Below are 26278 nucleotides of genomic sequence, written 5' to 3'. Positions count from 1 at the left end.
ATGGGGAGGAAGAAGAAGGCTACTGCTCCGGTAATTTCTCCGGTGGCTTCGGAAGATGATTCTCGGACGATTCCTGCTTCTTGTGATAACATTCAAGGCAATACTGATGCTCGAAATGGAAACCCAGATGATTCCAGTTCTGCGCTGATTGAAGATGATGATGAACTCATTCACTCAGATCTAGTGCATCCTTCGGCTGGTATGATCCCTAAGAAACTCCATAGAGTCATAATTGCACTAAATCGTGAGCTGGGCTTAACCTGGAATGGTCGATTGAATGAACAAAATTGCACGGACTCTGTTTTCTCACAATCCCCTGCTGTTGTCCCTGTTGTGACTGAACCAAGTAATGGAAATTCTAATAACTGCGATGCTAGTGCTCATGTGATTGTAGACCCTGTTGTTACTCTTCCTGCTGACCCTTGGAAAAACTTATTTGTTGGTTCGAAAATGGCTTCGAAGGGGGCTGAGCTTGGATTTATTAATCCTCTTGTTAAAGATGGTAGGAAAGTGGCTCAACTCCAGCAGAAGGAGTTGGATTCTATGGCTGATAAGTGGCAGGCTGCAATAGTCATGTATGTGGTGGGTGAATCCCCCACTATTGCTTCTGTTAAGAGGTTTATGGCTGCTGTGTGGAGCAATGTGACACAACCACAGGTCTTCTACCATGATGAGGGTTACTTCATCCTTAAGTTTGCTAATGTAGAGGACAAAAACACTATAGTTGTTGGTGGACCCTATACCTTCTATGGTAAACCTGTCATTATTAAGCCTTGGGTAGCAAATTTCAATTTCTATGAAGAAGTTCTTAAGGTTATTCCATTGTGGGTGAAATTTCCTAACCTTCCTCTCAACTGTTGGGGTAGTGATTCTCTTAGCAGGATCAGTAGCTTGCTTGGAGTTCCTTTGTTTGCAGATGGGTGCACAACAAGGCAAGAAAGGGTTTCCTTTGCTAGAGTACTGATTGAAATGGATGTCACTAATCCATTACCTGATCATGTTTGGATAGAGGATACTACTGGGAAAGCTTTTAAGCAACCAGTGTCATATGATTGGAAGCCACAATTCTGTAAACCTTGCAATGTAGTGGGTCATGACTGTGATAAACTACAAAAGGCTAAACCTGTCAAACCAGCTGTGAAGAAAGTTTGGGTGCCAAAGCAGATGCAACAGGCTGAACAACCACAGGTTGTTAGTACCAATGCCCATACACCACCCCACACTCAAGTTGTTCCACAAGCTAGTGGAAATGTTGACTGGCAGATTGTAACCAGAAGGACCAAAGGGCCTTCTAGAATGAGAAACATGAGTCCTAGTAATCCATTCACTGTTCTTTCAAGTGATCTGGGGTTCAAAGAAATAACTGATGGGGATATGAGTGAAGTTGGAGATGACCACACTGTTACTCAAGCACCTAATCATGAAGAAGGTTAGTCTTTGTTCTTGGAATGATAGAGGCCTTAATGATCATGGTAAGATTGTTGAGGTTAAGCAGATTTTAAACAAGAATAGTATTCATGTTATAGCCTTAATTGAAACTAGAGTTAAAGAAACAAAGTTCAAGCAAATTTCTAGTAAGTTTGGTAGATACTGGAGCTGGGGAGAAAACTATAAAGATAACCCTAGGGGCAGGATTTGGTTAGGTTGGCAGCACCTTGAGGTGGATTTGTCTATTCTAACATGCCATGAGCAGTTTATTCACTGTGTGGTTAGGGATAGAACTGGGTGTGTTTATTTGTACTTCACTGCAGTGTATGGACTGCATACTATTGAGGATAGGAAAAGTTTATGGTCAGCTCTGTTACAGATTCAAGCCAGTGTTGGGGCATATCCATGGATATTGTCAGGTGACTTTAACACTATATTGGCTGATGGGGATAGAATAAATGGATGTCCTGTTACAGCTGCTGAAACTTGTGATTTTAACAACTTTGTTGTTTCTGCTGGATTGTGTGTTCTGCAGAGTGTTGGGGTTATTTTTCCTGGCATAAAGGGGCTGGTGAGGGGAAAGTAGCAAGTAGAATAGATTGGTGTTTGGGTAATCCTGCCTGGGTGATGAAATTCAGTGGGGTGCCTGTGCAGTATTTAAACTTTTCTATCTCTGATCATGTGCCTTTAATGATCTCTTGCTTACCTGAAGTTCCAGAAGGGGGTAAACCTTTTAGATTCTTGAATTTTCTTGCTGATCATACACAGTTTGCACCACTGGTGAAAGAAGTTTTGGATTCTCCTGGTGCTGGTACATGTATGTTCCAACTTTGGTGTAAACTGAAACAGGTGAAGTGTAAGTTGAAGAGTCTCCATAGGGAGGAATTTGCTGGTATTGCTGAGAAGATTGACAAAGCTAGAACCTTGTTGGCATCTGTACAACAAGATTTGGTCACTGCTCCTACCACTGAGTTGCACCTGCAAGAAATTGAGTGTATTGCTGACTTGAGGAAACGGCTCAAAGTAGATGAGATTGCTCTAAGGCAAAAATCTAGAATTCAGTGGTTGCAGGTGGGGGACTCTAATCACCACTATTTCTTCTCATCACTGAAAGAAAGAAACAGAGTAAATAGGATTTCTATCCTATATGATGCTAATGGCAACAAATTAGTTGATGATGAGGCTATTCATAAGGAAGTTATCTCTTTCTATAAAGCTTTGCTTGGCTCTTCTGCTCCTTCTCTCCCTTCTGTGCACTTACCTACTTTGAGAAAAGGGCCAACACTTAGTGTTTCTGCTAAGAGGTGGCTGATTAGACAGGTTACTAATGATGAAATTGATCTAGCCCTGAAAGCTATTGGAGATGATAAAGCTTCTGGTCTGGATGGTCTCAATGCTGTTTTCTTTAAGAAGTCTTGGCATATAATCAAGGAGGATGTTTATAGAGCAGTAAAGGAGTTGTTCTTGTCTAACACTATGTTACCTCAGTTCAACACTACATCCATCACTCTTGTTCCCAAAGTTCTTAACCCTACTTTGGTTAAAGACTTTAGACCTATTGCTTGCTGCAATGTGGTCTACAAGTTGGTTTCTAAAGTGTTAACCACTAGAATGCAAGCTGTGATTAGTGAAGTTGTGAATGAATCTCAATCAGGGTATATTCCTGGAAGACAGATTGCAGATAATATCTTGTTGGCTACTGAGCTAATAAAAGGTTACACTAGGGCTCATGTCTCCCCCAGATGCATGCTGAAAGTTGATTTAAAAAAAGCTTATGATTCTATTGAGTTGCCCTTCTTGAAAGATGTAATGTTGGGACTTGGCTTTCCTGAGTGTTTTGTTGGATGGGTAATGGCTTGCATTACTACTGTTTCCTACAGTATTCTGATTAATGGCTCCCCTACTCTCCCCTTTAGAGCTAGGAAAGGTTTGAGACAAGGTGACCCAATGTCACCTTTTCTGTTTGCTTTGGGAATGGAGTATCTTACCAGACACCTCCAGCACTTGCAATCTCTCCCTGATTTCAATTTCCACCCAAGATGTGAGAAGCTTGCTATCACACATCTGATGTTTGCTGATGACTTGCTAATGTTTGCAAGAGCTGACCCCCATTCTGTCTTGATGTTGTTTGATGCTTTTTCTAAGTTTTCTAAAGCTTCTGGTTTGGAAGCTAACTTGGACAAAAGTAATATTTATATAGGTGGGGTTAATGCTTCAGAAAGGAGAGAAATATTTGACTTGGTTCATATCCCTGAAGGCCAGTTCCCTTTCAGATACTTGGGTGTACCTCTGTCTACAAAGAAGCTGGTCTATAATCAGTGCAGGCCTCTGATTGATAAAGTCATTAGTAGGGCTAAAACTTGGACAGCTAGGAATCTTTCCTATGCTGGTAGTGAAGGAAATAATGCCCTTGGTCCAAGTATGCATTCTATGTTAAGTCTAATAAATGCGGTTCAGTATTAATTAACAAGTTAATAATTCAGTGAGATCAAGTGAGCTGAATGCCTAGCTAGAGGCCGCTTCAGTTCAAGTGGAATTAATGATATTAATCCACAGCTTACTCTTGACTGAACCCGTAGGGTCACACAAATAGTACGTAAACGGATCAAGTATTTAATGGCATTAGATACTCCATCTATGGATATTCGGAATCGACGGATCTTGGTTTCAGTGGGAGCTGAGATCGTCACAGGCAAGAAATGAATACTCCGGAAACGATGATATTGCCGGAAACGGAAATATGGATCGTATCGGAAATATAAATATTATCCAAGTCGTAGATGTTGCCGGAAACGGAAACATGGTACGTATCGGAAAATATTATCGGAAATGGAAATATTGCCAGAATCGGAAATATTGCCGGAAACGGAAATATTGTCAGAATCGGAAATATTATCGGAATCGGAAAATAATTCCGGAAACGGAAATATTAAATATTTGTTCGAAACGGAAATTGATTCCGGAATCGGAAATATTAAATATTGTTCGTATCGGAAATGAATTCCGGAATCGGGAATTTAATCGGAAGCGTATCGTACGAATTAGCATCGGACGAGGCCCGCTAGACGAAGGCCCAGCACGAAGCCAGGCCGTCGCCCAGCGAGCCAACGCACACCAGCGCACGCCAAGCCTCGACCAGGCCCAGCGCAAGGCCAGGCCCAGCCAAGGCCTTGGGCGCGCGCGCGGAGCGCAGCAATGGGCCGAGCGTTGTGCGCCTAGCGTGGGCCGCAAGGCTTGCGCGGGTGTACGGTGCTCGTGCATTGCGTGTGCAGGAATCCTGAAGTAATCAGAATTCGAAGTGTGATTAAATCCTAAAACTATTAGATAATGATTATTTAATTAGAGTCCTAGTAGGGTTATAATTAAATAAATTAGTATCCTAATAGGATTCCAAAACCCTTTCCATAACTCTATAAATACGTGCCTAGGGTCACATATTTTAAAAGATTATTCAAGTATTCAAAGTGAGTTTTTGAGAGAAAATTCAGACACATTTCTTACTTAAGAGTGCCGAAAATCTTTAGTACCTTAAGGGCGATTCTAGTTGGTCAATCTTAAGGCGGATCCGGACGTGCTGTGGACTATCTACGGAGGGACGACACTTGGAGTCCTAAAGACTTGTTCTTGTTCGGTTCGGGCGCAGCTAGGGAAGGCACGCAACAATGAGTATGCATCTAAACTATGCTATATGATTATGTGTAAATAATATGTATTCCTGGCTAAATGGTTTTTCCGCATGATTTATGAATTGTCATATGTATCATAACCTAACAGTGGTATCACGAGCCTCTTATTATTTTCATAATCTAAATTGCATGAAGATGGTTAAATATTACAAATTTGCAAGAATTAAAAGGGGTGATTAATTTTCGTAATTGTTAATTAATTGCAAATTGCGTTTATTTAATTATACGTACGCAGTTTTTCGGAAGTTTCTTCGTTACTCATCCAAATCGAGTGATTTTTGTGTCAATTCCGCATGTAAAAGGCATTCTAAAATTTTAACAAAAATAGTTATTTTTGTGCCGAACCCAGAATTCTCAAATTCGAAGCCTAACTATGACTTTTCGAAGGTTTTAGTTTTTCGAATGCAAAATTTCGTAAATTTAAGATGTTAAATTAAATATTTGCGATTCTTGTTGATAAATCTTGAATTTTTGATTGACCTACTGTATATTTTTAACAAGTTTGAATGCCTAGCCTTGTTAATTATGCAATCTAATTTGTAGTTATGATTAATTTGTTGAAAATTAGAATAATTTAGAATTAATTTGATTTTCATAATTAATTGTAATTTAATTAGATACCTATGATTAAAAACCACCATAAAAATTGTAAATTTATGATAAATTTTAAATTTTTATGACCTAGGCTTGAATCCATGATAATCGGAAATCAATTGAATAATAAATTTTCGATTTTTCGCCCTAAAATTATGAAATTAATATTAATTTATTAATTTGTCATTAATTTTTAAATATAAATTTTTTAAATTTTATGCGATTCGTTCATATAACTTGCACGCACAAAGCAATGGACGCTACGTGTTACCCTTAAGGGGTGTTGTATAGTGCGGGCATGCGACGACGAGCAAGGGAGCTCGTCGCCCATGCCGCACGAATGCAATGAGCAAGGGCATGGTGCACGAGCACAAGGCAGCAGCCCTGCCTTGTGTCGTGGGCTATGAGCAATGGACGAATGGGCATGGGCGAAGGCAAGGCACGGCAGTCGCGTGTGGGCAGCAAGCGAGCTGCGCCATAACGCGCACTGCCTCGCGCAAGCGCGCGCAGCCTCGCGCGCAGCGAGCGCAAGCTCGCGTGCCACGAGCGCTGCGCCCAGCGTTGATCGCGCGCAATTGCTCGCGCACATGATTATGTGTAAATAATATGTATTCCTGGCTCGCGTGCATCAAGCGCTGGAGCGCGCGCAGCAAACGCTGGCGAGCGCGCACAGCGAGCGATGGCTCGCGTGCATCGAGCGCTGGCGCGCGCGCAGCGAGCACCACTTGTGCGATGGCTTGCGATGGGAAGATGCAGCAGCTATGCGACGCAGCGCATGGGCTGCGCGCACATGGCCAGCGATGGCTGTGTGCGTGTGGCCCATGGGCGTGTGATGCGTGAGGTGTTTGCGTTGCGATTAGATCGTTTTGAAATTTTAATTTAAAATTTTCAGTTTACGTAATTTTAATTAATTTTAAAATTAATAATTTAAATTATTTTCTTGGATAATTTTGAATATTATAATTATAATAAATTTTATTTATTCTAATTATTTTACTAAAATTTAAATCATGAATTAATTTAAATACGACTGAAATTAAATTAAATTTTGGATTCAATTATAAATTTATATGAGCTTTAAATTTTAATTAAATTTGTATGTTTCCGGTTTGACTAGAAATACATTTTTATGTTTAAAATTAGTAAAGCATATGAATTTATTGGTTTGAGTGGGAGCCCTTTTTAGTCATAAACTCTTGATTAGGTCTACAAATCCTTAAGGTTAAAACAACTTGATTAGAATTAATAAGGACTGAATAATTGGTAGATTATTGGTGCCCTTGATTAATTGCTGCAAATGTTTACGTGATGCATAATGTGTTTTACTAACCAGATATGTGGGCCATTCATGATAATGAATGGGTGAATGGTATATATTGTATATGTACTGTTTTGCAGGTTATGAAGTGACTAGTATGGCCCAAATAGGATAGAAAATATGGTCTGCGTACCATTAATTTGAATGTAATTGGTCTAAAGTACCAAAGTTGTTTTTTTTTCAATTCAAATATGGTCTGCGTACCATCAAATAGTTGTAATTAGTTTTAATTATAGCTTATCCTATTTGAAGAAAATGGTGCCTCCCACGGAGATTTTCAAATATGTCTTAATTATGCATGAGATTGTGGCTTGATTATGTTGCATGATTAAGGATTTTAGTTCACTTAAAATCTAACCAACATAGTAAGAGCCTTAAGTTCCAAACTTAAAAATTGAGTTAAAAGGTGCCATGCCAAAATATACACTTGCTTGGATATCCTTTACATCAATCTAGTAATAGTTTTCGCTCAGCGAGGTGTTACTTATTGGTCCTAAAGGGGCAAGGTACACAAATAATTGTGAGTACACGTTAGTTTTGGTGAAACTCAACGATATAAGTAAGGAGTCCTTTTATGTCGTGGCAAAATCGATAGGTTTACCTAATAAGTTCTTAGACGTACCTATCAACCAAGAATAGTTTCTAGACTATTAGCAAAAGGCTTTTGCTTACCTAAGATGTTTTAGGATTAAGTCGACAAACTGTGCTTAGTTCTTCAATGATTTTAGGATCTTGGAATCATTTTATTCACACCTGCCGGAACACATAATTCGAATAAAATGCTAATAACTTGTTGAAATTGCATGATTGCTTTAATTTTCAAGTTATTACTCATGATAAATGTTTAGACTTTGCATGCTTCAATGTATGTTTTAATTATTGTTTATAATTAAATATCTTGCACTGCGGTAAATCCTTTTAGAAAGGTAACAGTAAATTTCCTCGATTGGTAGTGAATCCAAGAACGATTCACGGAAATGAGAGAAAATGAGCAATTTAAAATGTACGTTTCTATTAGCGACTTTTATGGTTGTTTTCGAGTATCAAAATCGAATGGCAAACCAATTGGTGCTTGTGAATTCAAAATACACTGTAGTTTTGAGATCATAAAGCATTGAGCTTAAACGCTCAGCTTTACCAATGGTTAACAACCTAAACATCTTTGTCCATTTAATTCTCGAATGAGTCTAGTCCCTAGACATTCGAATAGATCGATGCTTAGAGAACTTTAGAAGCTTCTGGTAAGATCATCTAGTTGAAACAGAATATTCAACATAAATTAAAATGGTAAAAACCTTGTTAGTGACATTGGACATGTCTAACAAAGTATAAAAGTCAACACTAAAGAAATCAATTCTTAAAACTATAAGAAAAGGTACAAGAAATAGGAAAACGAGGAACAAATGAAAGGAATTTACGATTCCGTTTCTACCTATAAGTTTATGTTTAAAGAGAAGTGACCTAGCAATCAAACTTCCTTGGTATCATATACCGCTTGAGGTTCTTACTTCGGTAATAACTCAAACAATGGAAGCTAGGATACACTAATGACCTACAAGTGGGAAATGAAGCATGGCAATGCTACATTAGCTGTAGGGTCATCTAGTTTGTTTTAAGTCCTTTCAAAGGCTGGAACTTAATGGCTATTTTGTTCCATAATCAACATACCTAAATTTCTGTTTTCAAACACAGAAAGACTCACATTCAAGAAAAACAAAAACAATGTTTGTTTGTTTATTTGAATGAAATGGTCAATTACAGGTTGAGTCAATATGCTTGATTAAAACAAACAACTCTTTAAAGAACTTTACTAGGTACAAATCAACCCCTTGATTTGAGTTCCACTAATCTTTGGCATTGTTGCTTAGACCATATCAACAAATTAACATTCAAAAGCTCTATTTTGATGGACTTTTGAAAGTTCATTGATTTCTAGATCAATTTAAGACGACTAGTCTTACTTGTTGAAAGTAACAAAAGATATGAACTATTGTTAGAACGCCTAGACAATAGAGTTCAAAGCTAAAGAAAGATTTTATGACTTTATTATTTCACATGGATTTGAGTGAATATAGGTTTATTTACTCAAATGTGATATAAGTTGAAACTGTTTGGCTAGTTCAAAGATTCAGAAGTATAAAATCCACTTGGCAAGAAATCATAAAGATCTAGGTTAGATCATGTTGATGATTACTTAAGACCAAATATGATCATCAATGATTGTGTGTTGTAATTTCACAATCTAGGTCCATAAGATATGGCATATCTTAGTTGGAATAATCGAAGTCAATTAGTACTTGATTCGATTAAAGATGAATCATAAAGACTTTTCCTATAATTTCTAAAACAAAATGCTCAACTACCACCAAACTAAACTAAATTCGTCAAAGCTATAGAAAAGAAATTTCAGAATATCTTTTCGATAATATATATCTAGAGAGTTGCTAAACTCAGTGGGAGCTTAGTGTTTGTTATTCAACAAACTAAGGCCCAAGTATAGATATATGTTTCATTGTGATTTATTCAAATGAGACACAAGGGTATTATTTCTACCACGAATTTTTGAGAACATAATGTTTGTTTGCTCGAAATAATGTCCTTTTGGAGATTCGTTTCCAAAATGACAAGTGGGAGAAAATAGACCTCGAAAGTTTTCGAGGCGAACAACAAACATAAAACGGACATTCCGGAGGCTTTTCAAAGTGCTTCAGAAAATCCGAACTTATTCTTTAAAGACTTTAGAAGTGGCTTTAAAGAATAGACATCTCTTAGAAGACTTTACAAGTGCTTCAAGGAGAATAGAATATTCAAAGGACTCTCAAAGTGCCTGTTGATATTCTATTGTTTGATGTTCTATACCCAAGTAGGCATAGAGTTCAAGTCACTGGAACTATGAGATTCTTCTATTAGATAGTAAAGAAACATAGAGTTCTGGTCAATGAAACTATGATATTCTTCTATTAGATAGTGAAGAAACCTACAACTTGCAGTCAAACTATTATCATGTAAATTAATGAGTTTTGTGACCTATAAGAAAGCTATGACGAAACCCAAATTCCCTAAAATGGTTAGAGGCCATATATAGACTCAAATGTTTAATGGTTAGAGGCCATAAAACATACTCAATGTTTTGATGACAAAATTAAAATTTTGTTGATTTGCAAGAATAGTTTCACACCTATTGGTTGCAAGTTTGTTTCAAGGATAAAAACCATCAAACATGAAATTGTGTTCACACACAAAGCTAGATTAGTTGCTAAAGGTTACAAGCAAATTCATGACATGGATTGTGTTGAAACCTCATGCATAATCGTAATGCTCAAGTCTATATTCAAGCAATGATTGCATATTGGTACATATAGCAATTGGATGACAAAACGTATTCCTCTATCAAATGTTGGAATAAACTGTGTACATGCATGGTATGTCATAGGATTTGTGGATCCAAATAAATGCTTGAAAGAGAAAGCTAGTTTATAAAATCTAAGTACAGATTTAAAGCAAGCAATTGGGAATTAGAAATGTATTTTAGTGAAGCTAATAAGTATTTTAGTCTCATAAAATGTACATGATTCTTATAGATATATAAGAAGTTTAGTGGGAGTACATAAAAAAAACTTAAATTGGTCCTATGTGTATCACACACATATCTCTCTATTCTAAAATAACATTCAAATGCTAATGACTTAGATTTGAGATTATTCATCAATGATGGACCATGGCGAAACTTAGTACATACTGGGTATTAAGATCTATTTACAAAGATCTTATGATATTGTTTTGGATTAAGTAATGGCATTTACTAAATCAAACACGAAAGTCTGTAAGGTTATGATACATATGACAATTCATAAATCATGCGGAAAAACCATTTAGCCAGGAATACATATTATTTACACATAATCATATAGCATAGTTTAGATGCATACTCTTTGTTGCGTGCCTTCCCTAGCTGCGCCCGAACCGAACAAGAACAAGTCTTTAGGACTCCAAGTGTCGTCCCTCCGTAGATAGTCCACAGCACGTCCGGATCCGCCTTAAGATTGACCAACTAGAATCGCCCTTAAGGTACTAAAGATTTTCGGCACTCTTAGATAAGAAATGTGTCTGAATTTTCTCTCAAAAACTCACTTTGAATACTTGAATAATCTCTTTAAAATATGTGACCCTAGGCACGTATTTATAGAGTTATGGAAAGGGTTTTGGAATCCTATTAGGATACTAATTTATTTAATTATAACCCTACTAGGACTCTAATTAAATAATCATTATCTAATAGTTTTAGGATTTAATCACACTTCGAATCCTGATTGCTTCAGGATTCCCGCACAAGCAATGCACGAGCACCGTACACCCGCGCAAGCCTTGCGGCCCACGCTAGGCGCACAGCGCTCGGCCCATTGCTGCGCTCCGCGCGCGCGCGCCCAAGGCCTTGGCTGGGCCTGGCCTTGCGCTGGGCCTGGTCGAGGCTTGGCGTGCGCTGGTGTGCGTTGGCTCGCTGGGCGACGGCCTGGCTTCGTGCTGGGCCTTCGTCTAGCGGGCCTCGTCCGATGCTAATTCGTGCGATACGCTTCCGATTAAATTCCCGATTCCGGAATTCATTTCCGATACGAACAATATTTAATGTTTCCGATTCCGGAATCAATTTCCGTTTCGAACAAATATTTAATATTTCCGTTTGCGGAATTATTTTCCGATTCCGATAATATTTCCGATTCTGACAATATTTCCGTTTCCGGCAATATTTCCGATTCTTGCAATATTTCTATTTCCGATAATATTTTCCTATACGTACCATGTTTCCGTTTCCGGCAACATCTACGACTTGGATAATATTTATATTTCCGATACGATCCATATTTCCGTTTCCGGCAATATCATCGTTTCCGGAGTATTCATTTCTTGCCTGTGACGATCTCAGCTCCCACTGAAACCAAGATCCGTCGATTCCGAATATCCATAGATGGAGTATCTAATGCCATTAAATACTTGATCCGTTTACGTACTATTTGTGTGACCCTACGGGTTCAATCAAGAGTAAGCTGTGGATTAATATCATTAATTCCACTTGAACTGAAGCGGCCTCTAGCTAGGCATTCAGCTCACTTGATCTCACTGAATTATTAACTTGTTAATTAATACTGAACCGCATTTATTAGACTTAACATAGAATGCATACTTGGACCAAGGGCATTATTTCCTTCAGTCTCCCACTTGTCCTTAGGGACAAGTGTGCATTTCCTAATTCCTTTGTCGCTCGATGCTTGCTCTTGAACATAAGGTAAGAGTTGTCATCCTTATTATGTCCAGAGGTGTTTCTCGGTTTCAAAGTTCAACTGATCAAATAAACAGATAATCATAGCCTATGATTCATCCGAGCACGGCCATGCATTTCACAGTTTCTAGCTCTCCGAGTGGCCTTGTACAACTTTTAAGCATCTCATCCCGATTTATGGGAGGACAATCCCAATCTTGCGATCTTGAGATTAGACTTCGTTTGATAGGTGATTACCTGAGCGTTGCCTTTATAGCCTCCTTTTACGGTGCGACGGTTGGTCAACGTCAAAGCAACCAGTTCTCAAACAAGTAATCTCAAATCATTCAGGTATTGAGGATTTAGTGTCTAATAATTTTAATGAAATTTACTTATGACAGATTTTCATCTCTTACAGTAAAGTTTCATAGGTCTTGTCCGATACTAGTCTTCCCAAAGTAAGTATCTATGCAAATGATTATGACATTGCCATGTCCACATAGTTCAAGAAACAGAACTACTGGTCATCTTGCATTCTAATCGTCTAACGTTTTCTAAGCGTCCAATTTTATAGAAAACTCCGACTAGGAACCATTTTCAACCTTTGACATTCAAGTTCACTTGATAGACATTTCTTAGTCACATGACTAGTCCTGACAGTCTATCTTGAATATATCGTCAAATTGAAGGGACTCATCATTTAATAAACCACAAATTAAATGGGAAAAATGAATTCTTTTCATTTATTGTGAATGATTAACCAATAATGTTTTACAAAGATTTAAACTCTAAAACTTTAAAACATTAAACAGAGACATCAAAGCCATTCTCCAATATGCTTGATTCCCATAGCTGCAGTGTGCGAGTTGTGCTTCGCCTGCGGCAGAGGTTTAGTCAATGGATCTGATATGTTGTCATCAGTTCCAATTTTTCTTATCTCGACTTCGTTTCTTTCAACGAACTCTCGTAGAAGGTGAAATCTACGAAGTACATGCTTGACTCTCTGGTGGTGTCTAGGCTCCTTTGCCTGTGCAATAGCTCCGTTATTGTCACAATACAGGGCTATTGGTCCTTTAATGGAGGGGACTACACCAAGTTCACCTATGGAACTTCCTTAGCCATTTAGCTTCCTTTGCTGCTTCATGTGCAGCAATGTACTCCGCTTCAGTTGTAGAATCCGCAATGGTGCTTTGCTTAGCACTTTTCCAGCTTACTGCTCCTCCGTTGAGGCAGAAGACAAACCCAGACTGTGATCTGAAATCATCTTTGTCGGTTTGGAAACTTGCGTCCGTATAGCCTTTAACAATTAATTCATCATCTCCACCATAGACCAGGAAGTCATCTTTGTGCCTTTTCAGGTACTTCAGAATATTCTTGGCAGCAGTCCAATGCGCCTCTCCTGGGTCTGACTGGTATCTGCTCGTAGCACTGAGTGCGTACGCAACATCCGGGCGTGTACATATCATAGCATACATTATTGAACCAATCAATGATGCATATGGAATCCCATTCATTCGTCTACGCTCATCAAGTGTTTTTGGGCACTGAGTCTTGCTTAGAGTCATTCCATGAGACATGGGTAGGTAGCCTCGCTTGGAGTCCGCCATCTTGAACCTATCAAGCACCTTATTGATATAAGTGCTTTGACTAAGTCCAATCATCCTTTTAGATCTATCTCTGTAAATCTTGATGCCCAATATGTACTGTGCTTCTCCTAGATCTTTCATCGAAAAACATTTCCCAAGCCAAATCTTGACAGAGTTCAACATAGGAATGTCATTTCCGATAAGTAATATGTCGTCGACATATAATACTAGGAAAGCAATTTTGCTCCCATTGACTTTCTTGTATACACAAGATTCGTCTGCGTTCTTGATGAAACCAATGTCACTGACTGCTTCATCAAAACGTATATTCCAGCTCCTGGATGCCTGCTTCAATCCGTAGATTGACTTCTTTAGCTTGCATACCCTTTTAGCATTCTTTGGATCCTCAAAACCTTCAGGCTGTGTCATAAACACAGTTTCTGTTAAAATGCCGTTTAAGAAAGCAGTTTTGACATCCATCTGCCATATTTCGTAATCGTAATATGCAGCGATTGCTAACATTATCCGAATAGACTTTAGCATTGCAACTGGTGAAAAGGTTTCATCATAATCCACACCGTGGACTTGCCTGTAACCTTTTGCAACCAATCTAGCTTTGAAAACTTCAAGTTTCCCATCCTTGTCCTTTTTCAGTTTGAAAACCCATTTTCTTCCAATGGCTTGGTAGCCATCTGGAAAATCGACCAAATCCCATACTTGGTTTTCAGACATGGAGTCTAATTCAGATTGCATGGCTTCTTGCCATTGCTTGGAGCTAGGGCTCGTCATAGCTTGTTTGTAAGTCGCAGGTTCATCACTTTCAAGTAATAGAACGTCATAGCTCTTGTTCGTCAAAATACCTAAGTACCTTTCCGGTTGAGATCTATATCTTTGCGATCTACGCGGGGTAACATTTCTAGTTTGACCATGATTCTCACCAGATTCTTCTAAAGATCTCTGAGTTTCATCCTGAATGTCATCTTGAGCATTCTCTAGAGTTTGTTGTTCGACTCGAATTTCTTCGAGGTCTACTTTTCTCCCACTTGTCATTTTGGAAATGTGATCTTTCTCCAAAAAGACACCATCTCGAGCAACAAACACCTTGTTCTCAGATGTATTGTAGAAGTAATACCCCTTTGTTTCCTTTGGATAGCCCACAAGGATACATTTGTCAGATTTTGGATGAAGTTTGTCTGAAATTAATCGTTTGACGTATACTTCACATCCCCAAATCTTAAGAAAAGACACATTTGGAGGCTTTCCAAACCATAATTCGTATGGAGTCTTTTCGACAGCTTTAGACGGAGCTCTATTTATAGTGAGTGCAGCTGTATTTAGTGCATGTCCCCAAAATTCTAATGGAAGTTCGGCCTGACCCATCATTGACCTGACCATGTCTAGCAAGGTTCTGTTCCTCCGTTCTGACACACCGTTCCATTGTGGTGTTCCAGGAGGAGTCAATTCTGATAGAATTCCACATTCTTTCAGATGGTCATCAAATTCATAGCTCAGATATTCACCGCCTCTATCAGACCGCAGTGCCTTAATCTTCTTGCCTAATTGATTCTCTACTTCACTCTGAAATTCCTTGAATTTGTCAAAGGATTCAGACTTATGCTTCATTAGGTAGACATAACCATACCTACTGAAGTCATCAGTAAAAGTGATAAAGTAGCTGAAACCACCTCTAGCATTTGTACTCATTGGTCCACATACATCTGTATGGATTAAACCCAATAGTTCATTTGCTCTTTCTCCAACTTTAGAGAAAGGTTGCTTTGTCATTTTGCCAAGTAAACATGATTCGCATTTACCATAATCCTCTAAGTCGAATGGTTCTAGAATTCCTTCCTTTTGAAGTCTTTCTAAGCGTTTCAAGTTTATATGGCCTAATCGACAATGCCACAGATAGGTGAGATCTGAATCATCCTTTTTGGCCTTTTTGGTATTTATGTTATATACTTGTTTGTCGTGATCTAATAAATAAAGTCCATTGACTAATCTAGCAGATCCATAAAACATCTCTTTAAAATAAAACGAACAACTATTGTCTTTTATTAAAAAGGAAAATCCCTTAGCATCTAAGCAAGAAACTGAAATGATGTTTTTAGTAAGACTTGGAACATGGAAACATTCTTCCAGTTCCAAAACTAGCCCGGAGGACAACGACAAATAGTAAGTTCCTACAGCTAATGCAGCAATCCGTGCTCCATTTCCCACTCGTAGGTCGACTTCACCCTTGCTTAACTTTCTACTTCTTCTTAGTCCCTGTGGATTGGAACATAAGTGTGAGCCACAACCTGTATCTAATACCCAAGAAGTTGAATTAGCAAGTATACAGTCTATAACGAAAATACCTGAAGATGGAACGACTGTTCCGTTCTTCTGATCTTCCTTTATCTTCAAGCAATCTCTCTTCCAATGCCCCTTCTTCTTGCAGTAGAAGCATTCGGATTCAGAAGTGGGTTGACTGACCTTCCTCTTTACAGATTTGGCGCCAGTTTGCTTAGTTGGGCTGGCCTTGTTGCCACCTTTCTTAGCATTCCTCTTCTTTTCAGATTTCTTGAACTTGCCCCCACGCACCATAAGCACATCCTGCTTATCACTTTTGAGCGTCTTTTCAGCGGTTTTCAGCATACCGTGAAGCTCAGTGAGCGTTTTGTCTAGACTATTCATGCTGTAGTTCAGTTTGAACTGATCATACCCGCTATGAAGAGAATGGAGGATGGTGTCTATAGCCATTTCCTGAGAAAATTTCTGATCCAGACGACTCATATTCTCAATGAGTCCAATCATTTTGAGAACATGTGGACTTACGGGCTCGCCTTTCTTAAGCTTGGTCTCAAGAATTTGCCTATGAGTCTCGAATCTTTCGACTCGAGCCAGATCTTGGAACATATTCTTCAACTCACTGATGATTGTGAAAGCATCTGAGTTGATGAACGTTTTCTGCAGATCCGCACTCATGGTGGCGAGCATTAGACATTTCACATCCTTGTTGGCATCAATCCAACGATTGAGGGCTGCCTGAGTGACCCCGTCGCCTGCGGCTTCGGGCATCGCCTCATCTAAGACATACTCCTTTTCTTCCTGCATAAGAACTATTTGCAAGTTCCTTTGCCAGTCAAGGAAGTTTTTCCCGTTCAACTTCTCCTTTTCGAGAATTGATCGAATGTTGAATGAATTGTTGTTTGCCATATTAAAAACTACAATTGAAAAGAATAAACAGATAAATAACCATTCACAGTTTCTCTTAATAAACTTAAATCCTAGCATACATGCATAATTCAATGTTTATTAAGCATTTTATTCAAGTTATTTGTTTCGGCAGGTGTGAATAAAATGATTCCAAGATCCTAAAATCATTGAAGAACTAAGCACAGTTTGTCGACTTAATCCTAAAACATCTTAGGTAAGCAAAAGCCTTTTGCTAATAGTCTAGAAACTATTCTTGGTTGATAGGTACGTCTAAGAACTTATTAGGTAAACCTATCGATTTTGCCACGACATAAAAGGACTCCTTACTTATATCGTTGAGTTTCACCAAAACTAACATGTACTCGCAATTATTTGTGTACCTTGCCCCTTTAGGACCAATAAGTAACACCTCGCTGAGCGAAAACTATTACTAGATTGATGTAAAGGATATCCAAGCAAGTGTATATTTTGGCATGGCACCTTTTAACTCAATTTTTTTAAGTTTGGAACTTAAGGCTCTTACTATGTTGATTAGATTTTAAGTGAACTAAAATCCTTAATCATGCAACATAATCAAGCCATAATCTTATGCATAATTAAGACATATTTAAAGCAATAAATAACTTAAAGCATGCATAAGATAAAGGTGATCTAGTATGGCCCGACTTCATCTTGAAGCTTTGACTTCAAAGTCCGTCTTGAAAATCTCCGTGGGAGGCACCATTTTCTTCAAATAGGATAAGCTATAATTAAAACTAATTACAACTATTTGATGGTACGCAGACCATATTTGAATTGAAAAACAACTTTGGTACTTTAGACCAATTACATTCAAATTAATGGTACGCAGACCATATTTTCTATCCTATTTGGGCCATACTAGTCACTTCATAACCTGCAAAACAGTACATATACAATATATACCATTCACCCATTCATTATCATGAATGGCCCACATAGCTGGTTAGTAAAACACATTATGCATCACGTAAACATTTGCAGCAATTAATCAAGGGCACCAATAATCTACCAATTATTCAGTCCTTATTAATTCTAATCAAGTTGTTTTAACCTTAAGGATTCGTAGACCTAATCAAGAGTTTATGACTAAAAAGCGCTCCCACTTAAACCAATAAATTTATATGCTTTACTAATTTTAAACATAAAAATGTATTTCTAGTCTAACCGGAAACATACAAATTTAATTAAAATTTAAAGCTCATATGAATTTATAATTGAATCCAAAAAGTTTAATTTAATTTCAGTCGTATTTAAATTAATTCATGATTTTAATTTTAGTAAAATAATTAGAATAAATAAAATTTATTATAATTACAATATTCAAAATTAAAATCCAAGAAAATAATTTAAATTATTAATTTTAAAATTAATAAAAATTACGTAAACTGAAAAATTTCAAATTAAACATTCAAAACGATCTAATCGCAACGCAAACACCCTACGCATCGCACGCCAATGGGCCACACGCACACAGCCATCGCTGGCCATGTGCGCGCAGCCCATGCGCTCGTCGCATAGCTGCTGCATCTTCCATCGCAAGCCATCGCACAAGTGGTGCTCGCTGCGCGCGCGCCAGCGCTCGATGCACGCGAGCCATCGCTCGCTGTGCGCGCTCGCCAGCGCTCGCTGCGCGCGCTCCAGCGCTCGATGCACGCAAGACATCGCTCGCTGTGCGCGCTCGCCAGCGCTCGCTGCGCGCGCTCCAGCGCTCGATGCACGCGAGCCATCGCTCGCTGTGCGCGAGCCATCGCTCGCTGTGCGCGAGCCATCGCTCGCTGTGCGCGAGCCATCGCTCGCTGTGCGCGAGCCATCGCTCGCTGTGCGCGAGCAATTTCTCGCTGCGCGCGATCGACGCTGGGCGCAGCGCTCGTGGCACGCGAGCTTGCGCTCGCTGCGCGCGAGGCTGCGCGCGCTTGCGCGAGGCAGTGCGCGTTGTGGCGCAGCTCGCTTGCTGCCCACATGCGACTGCCGTGCCTTGCCTTCGCCCATGCCCATTCGTCCATAGCTCGTGGCCCAAGACACAAGGCAGGGCTACTGCCTTGTGCTCGTGCACCATGCCCCTGCTCATTGCATTCGTGCCGCACGGGCGACGAGCTCCCTTGCTCGTCGTCGCATGCCCGCACTATACAACACCCCTTAAGGGTAACACGAAGCGTCCATTGCTTTGTGCGTGCAAGTTATATGAACGAATCGCATAAAAAATTTAAAATTTATATTTAAAATTAATGACAAATTAATAAATAATATTAATTTCATAATTTTAGGGCGAAAAATCGAAAATTTATTATTCAATTGATTTCCGATTATTATGGATTCAAGCCTAGGTCATAAAAATTTAAAATTTATCATAAATTTACAATTTTTATGGTGGTTTTTAATCATAGGTTTCTAATTAAATTATAATTAATTATGAAAATCAAATTAATTCTAAATTATTCTAATTTTCAACAAATTAATCATAATTACAAATTAGATTGCATAATTAACAAGGCTAGGCATTCAAACTTGTTAAACATATACAGTAGGTCAATCAAAAATTCAAGATTTATCAACAAGAATCGCAAATATTTAATTTAACATCTTAAATTTACGAAATTTTGCATTCGAAAAACTAAAACCTTCGAAAAGTCATAGTTAGGCTTCGAATTTCAGAATTCTGGGTTCGGCAGAAAAACACTATTTTTGTCAAAATTTTAGAATGCCTTTTACATGCGGAATTGACACAAAAATCACTCGATTTGGATGAGTAACGAAGAAACTGCCGAAAAACTGCGTACGTATAATTAAATAAACGCAATTTGCAATTAATTAACAATTACGAAAATTAATCACCCCTTTTAATTCATGCAAATTTGTAATATTTAACCATGTTCATGCAATTTAGATTATGAAAATAATAAGGGGCTCGTGATACCACTGTAAGGTTATGATACATATGACAATTCATAAATCATGCGGAAAAACCATTTAGCCAGGAATACATATTATTTACACATAATCATATAGCATAGTTTAGATGCATACTCTTTGTTGCGTGCCTTCCCTAGCTGCGCCGGAACCGAACAAGAACAAGTCTTTAGGACTCCAAGTGTCGTCCCTCCGTAGATAGTCCACAGCACGTCCGGATCCGCCTTAAGATTGACCAACTAGAATCGCCCTTAAGGTACTAAAGATTTTCGGCACTCTTAGATAAGAAATGTGTCTGAATTTTCTCTCAAAAACTCACTTTGAATACTTGAATAATCTCTTTAAAATATGTGACCCTAGGCACGTATTTATAGAGTTATGGAAAGCGTTTTGGAATCCTATTAGGATACTAATTTATTTAATTATAACCCTACTAGGACTCTAATTAAATAATCATTATCTAATAGTTTTAGGATTTAATCACACTTCGAATCCTGATTGCTTCAGGATTCCCGCACAAGCAATGCACGAGCACCGTACACCCGCGCAAGCCTTGCGGCCCACGCTAGGCGCACAGCGCTCGGCCCATTGATGCGCTCCGCGCGCGCGCGCCCAAGGCCTTGGCTGGGCCTGCCCTTGCGCTGGGCCTGGTCGAGGCTTGGCGTGCGCTGGTGTGCGTTGGCTCGCTGGGCGACGGCCTGGCTTCGTGCTGGGCCTTTGTCTAGCGGGCCTCGTCCGATGCTAATTGGTACGATACGCTTCCGATTAAATTCCCGATTCCGGAATTCATTTCCGATACGAACAATATTTAATGTTTCCGATTCCGGAATCAATTTCCGTTTCGAACAAATATTTAATATTTCCGTTTGCGGAATTATTTTCCGATTCCGATAATATTTCCGATTCTTACAATATTTCCGTTTCCGGCAATATTTCCGATTCTGGCAATATTTCCATTTCCGATAATATTTTCCTATACGTACCATGTTTCCGTTTCCGGCAACATCTACGACTTGGATAATATTTATATTTCCGATACGATCCATATTTCCGTTTCCGGCAATATCATCGTTTCCGGAGTATTCATTTCTTGCCTGTGACGATCTCAGCTCCCACTGAAACCAAGATCCGTCGATTCCGAATATCCATAGATGGAGTATCTAATGCCATTAAATACTTGATCCGTTTACGTACTATTTGTGTGACCCTACGGGTTCAGTCAAGAGTAAGCTGTGGATTAATATCATTAATTCCACTTGAACTGAAGCGGCCTCTAGCTAGGCATTCAGCTCACTTGATCTCACTGAATTATTAACTTGTTAATTAATACTGAACCGCATTTATTAGACTTAACATAGAATGCATACTTGGACCAAGGGCATTATTTCCTTCAAAGTCTCCATTGGAGATATTCGACCCATGTGAATAAATCTAAGTAAAGGATGTTTGAACTATGTATAAGCATTTACTAAGTTAAACATCAAAGAGTCTAAATGAGATTCTTAACCTATATTATATGTCAAAGAATTTAGCTGAATTTAGTATCTACTGAAACTAGATAAGCTAAAGTTACATGAATAGAATTCAATTGGGAATTATTCTGCAAAAGAATTTATCATGTATGATATAATATGAGGATCGCCTAAAACGTATCGTATGACTTTAGGCATGACGAACATATACCAATCTCTATTGATCTAAGTGAAGATCAACTAGATTGAGATCAAGAACACTTATGGTACTTGAAAAGGTACATAGGAATAGTTCTTAATTCAAGGAAGTAAAGATATGCTAAATATTGATGCTACACGCATAAACACTGGCAAAGGATCAAGCAAGACCCTTTGGAGTTAACCATTGATAAGGACGAGCTATAGAGCATCGTGTTTTGAAATGGCAACATGGATTGGAGACCATGAGTTGTTGCGTGGGATATTAAAATATTAATGTCTATGTTCTAAGATACAGCTGGAAAGTATTCCACATATCTGTGAACTGCTTGGATAAGTAATTCCAAACAAAGCATCACTAGCAACCTATAAAGTTGAAGTAAAAGTACTTATTGCCTAAGAAGCAATAAAACAGGGTTGTTTATGTTAAAGAGTTCTTCACTGAACTTGGGTAGATCACAAGTCTGCTAGCTTGATGGTTCTTCATTGAAAAATGCGTAGAACCACTCTTGAAGCAAGAAAAGACTAGATCACAAAATAAACATACTCAAAAGATCTTATCATCTATCTCGAAGAACATTCGATGAAAAGGATATTAAGATTGGCAAAGCATGATAACTAAACCTATGCAACAAGTGAGAAACAACACTCACATTGTAGCACTGGAAATCAAGCATAGCTTTGAATTCCATGAACTGTTTTACAGATGGGTTTGAGGCCCATGGTTGTAAAACACTGGGGTTGAAACATTTATCATATATGAAAAGTATTTTCATATTCCATTTAATCTTGGTTTAGTATTAAATGATGAGTCCCTTCAATTTGACGATATATTCAAGATAGACTGTCAGGACCAGTCCTGTGACTAAGAAATGTCTATCAAGTGAACTTGAATGTCAAAGGTTGAAAATGGTCCCTAGTCGGAGTTTTCTATAAAATTGGACGCATAGAAAACGTTAGACGATTAGAATGCAAGATGACCAGTAGTTCTGTTTCTTGAACTATGTGGACATGGCAATGTCATAATCATTTGTATAGATACTTACTTTGGGAAGAATAGTATCGGACAAGACCTATGAAACTTTACTGTAAGAGATGAAAATCTGTCATAAGTAAATTTCATTAAAATTATTAGACACTAAATCCTCAATACCTGAGTGATTTGAGATTACTTGTTTGAGAACTGGTTGCTTTGACGTTGACCAACCGTCGCACCGTAAAAGGAGGCTATAAAGGCAACGCTCAGGTAATCACCTATCAAACGAAGTCTAATCTCAAGATCGCAAGATTGGGATTGTCCTCCCATAAATCGGGATGAGATGCTTAAAAGTTGTACAAGGCCACTCGGAGAGCTAGAAACTGTGAAATGCATGGCCGTGCTCGGATGAATCATAGGCTATGATTATCTGTTTATTTGATCAGTTGAACTCTGAAACCGAGAAACACCTCTGGACATAATAAGGATGACAACTCTTACCTTATGTTCAAGAGCAAGCATCGAGCGACAAAGGAATTAGGAAATGCACACTTGTCCCTAAGGACAAGTGGGAGACTAAAGGAAATAATGCCCTTGGTCCAAGTATGCATTCTATGTTAAGTCTAATAAATGCGGTTCAGTATTAATTAACAAGTTAATAATTCAGTGAGATCAAGTGAGCTGAATGCCTAGCTAGAGGCCGCTTCAGTTCAAGTGAAATTAATGATATTAATCCACAGCTTACTCTTGACTGAACCCGTAGGGTCACACAAATAGTACGTAAACGGATCAAGTATTTAATGGCATTAGATACTCCATCTATGGATATTCGGAATCGACGGATCTTGGTTTCAGTGGGAGCTGAGATCGTCACAGGCAAGAAATGAATACTCCGGAAACGATGATATTGCCGGAAACGGAAATATGGATCGTATCGGAAATATAAATATTATCCAAGTCGTAGATGTTGCCGGAAACGGAAACATGGTACGTATCGGAAAATATTATCGGAAATGGAAATATTGCCAGAATCGGAAATATTGCCGGAAACGGAAATATTGTCAGAATCGGAAATATTATCGGAATCGGAAAATAATTCCGGAAACGGAAATATTAAATATTTGTTCGAAACGGAAATTGATTCCGGAATCGGAAATATTAAATATTGTTCGTATCGGAAATGAATTCCGGAATCGGGAATTTAATCGGAAGCGTATCGTACGAATTAGCATCGGACGAGGCCCGCTAGACGAAGGCCCAGCACGAAGCCAGGCCTTCGCCCAGCGAGCCAACGCACACCAGCGCACGCCAAGCCTCGATCAGGCCCAGCGCAAGGCCAGGCCCAGCCAAGGCCTTGGGCGCGCGCGCGCGGAGCGCAGCAATGGGCCGAGCGCTGTGCGCCTAGCGTGGGCCGCAAGGCTTGCGCGGGTGTACGGTGCTCGTGCATTGCGTGTGCAGGAATCCTGAAGTAATCAGAATTCGAAGTGTGATTAAATCCTAAAACTATTAGATAATGATTATTTAATTAGAGTCCTAGTAGGGTTATAATTAAATAAATTAGTATCCTAATAGGATTCCAAAACCCTTTCCATAACTCTATAAATACGTGTCTAGGGTCACATATTTTAAAAGATTATTCAAGTATTCAAAGTGAGTTTTTGAGAGAAAATTCAGACACATTTCTTACCTAAGAGTGCCGAAAATCTTTAGTACCTTAAGGGCGATTCTAGTTGGTCAATCTTAAGGCGGATCCGGACGTGTTGTGGACTATCTACGGAGGGACGACACTTGGAGTCCTAAAGACTTGTTCTTGTTCGGTTCGGGCGCAGCTAGGGAAGGCACGCAACAATGAGTATGCATCTAAACTATGCTATATGATTATGTGTAAATAATATGTATTCCTGGCTAAATGGTTTTTCCGCATGATTTATGAATTGTCATATGTATCATAACCTAACAGGTAGACTGCAACTTGTTCAGTCTATCTTGCTAAGATTGCAGGCCTACTGGTGCCAAATATTCATCCTTCCAAAGAAAGTAATCAAGGAGATCCAAAACTACTGCAGAATCTTTCTTTGGACAGGTCATACTGACCCATCTAGGAAGTCATTAGTTGCCTGGCATAGCTTATGTCTTCCTAGAAGTGCAGGTGGGTGGAACCTTAAGGAAATGAGCTTGTGGAACAAAGCTGTTGTCTCTAAGCTGTTATGGGCTCTTACTCATAAAAAGGACAAGCTGTGGTGTAGATGGGTGCATGCTTACTATATTAAAGGAGAGATCCTTTTCAGTGGCCTGCTTTAGTTTCTTGGTCATTAAAGAAGATTCTCACCTCTCACCAACATGTTGTTGCTGTTGGAGGGTGGGATGCAGTGTGTAAGAAGGGCAGATTCTCTATCAAAGCTATGTACCAGGCCTTAATGGGGGATCAAGTGAAAGTTCCTTGGAGGAGAGTTGTTTGTAATAATTCAGCCACTCCTAAAAGCTTATTCATTACTTGGCTAGTGTTATGGAACAGGTTGCCAACAAAAGATAGACTACTTCAGTGGAAAGTAGTGACTGATGATCTTTGCCCCTTATGCTCAAAATGCCCTGAATCTGTTTCTCATCTCTTTTTCCACTGTGAGTTTGCTGCTGGTATTTGGCAATCAGTGTTAGACAGTTTACATTTTGCCAGAAGACCTTCTAACTTTGATCATGAGCTGATTTGGATTCTGAAGGCTACAAAGAGGAATGGAGATAGACATAAGCTGCTGCTTATGTACTTTGCTGAATGTGTGTATGGCATCTGGATTCAGAGAAATGAGATGGTGTTTAATCACAAATGCAGAGATCCTAAGGCTGTGCTTCAGGATGTAAAATTTCGTGTTGCTTGTAGAGCTAGTGATAGCCAAAAGCAGTTGTTATTGAGCTAGGTTTGTAGCTAGTTGTTTGTTGTTGCTACTGTTGCCTATGTGTTCTTGCTATCATTGTAAAGTTTGTTAAGCTCCCCTTTTGGTAATAATATAACTTTATTTGCCAAAAAAAAAAAAAAAATTACGATTTTGGAAAAAAAAATCAAAACGATAAATCCCGAAAAAATTATTCCCAAAAACAAATCCCAAATCCTTTCGAGAATTTCTTTTTTGTGGAGCTGAGTTTAATCCTTTTGGGGTTTTTTTGGATATTTACCGGATTTTCTGATTTAATTAGTTTTGGAACTTTAAAATTTTTGTTAATTCATTAAAATAATTAAAGTATGATTAACGGTTGATTATGATATAATTAGTGACTAATTGGCCAAAATAAGGGTTAAGGTAGCAATTGACAACAATAACTAAAACTTAGGTAGTATGCTACGTAATTAACAATTTTTAACAAGTTATGCAGTAATTTAGTTCGCAAAGTCACAAAAAACCTAGGTAATAATTGACAAATTTTTCCTAAACTTAAACATTAAAGTTTATTCAAATTATTCTTGTCTTTTTTCTATTTCATATAAAATAATACTCCGTATATATAGTTGTCATGCATAATGGGTTTATTTGTAGAGTTTGAAATAATAAATCTTTTAGTATTTTCAGACAATAATCCCCTTAGGCACAAATACCATGCTAAATTATCTAATTTGATGCACAATAAATTTATTATACAACGAATGCGT

At 38.6% G+C, this 26278-nt stretch overlaps 1 protein-coding gene across 1 annotated transcript; it reads left to right on the top strand.

Moving 5' to 3' along the window:
• Nucleotides 1-25550, top strand: LOC130471313 (uncharacterized). The gene is made up of 5 exons (XM_056841364.1): nucleotides 1-1429; nucleotides 1527-1999; nucleotides 2083-3817; nucleotides 24722-24888; nucleotides 24960-25550. Exons 1-5 carry the CDS (start codon nucleotides 1-3, stop codon nucleotides 25548-25550), a joined length of 4395 nt encoding a protein of 1464 aa, XP_056697342.1.
• Nucleotides 25551-26278: the final 728 nt, after the last annotated feature.

Source organism: Spinacia oleracea, chromosome 4, assembly GCF_020520425.1.
Source record: "Spinacia oleracea cultivar Varoflay chromosome 4, BTI_SOV_V1, whole genome shotgun sequence".
Taxonomy (NCBI): domain Eukaryota; kingdom Viridiplantae; phylum Streptophyta; class Magnoliopsida; order Caryophyllales; family Amaranthaceae; genus Spinacia; species Spinacia oleracea.
The sequence above is the reverse complement of the archived record's forward strand: the minus strand, read 5'-3'. Positions and strand labels throughout refer to the sequence as shown.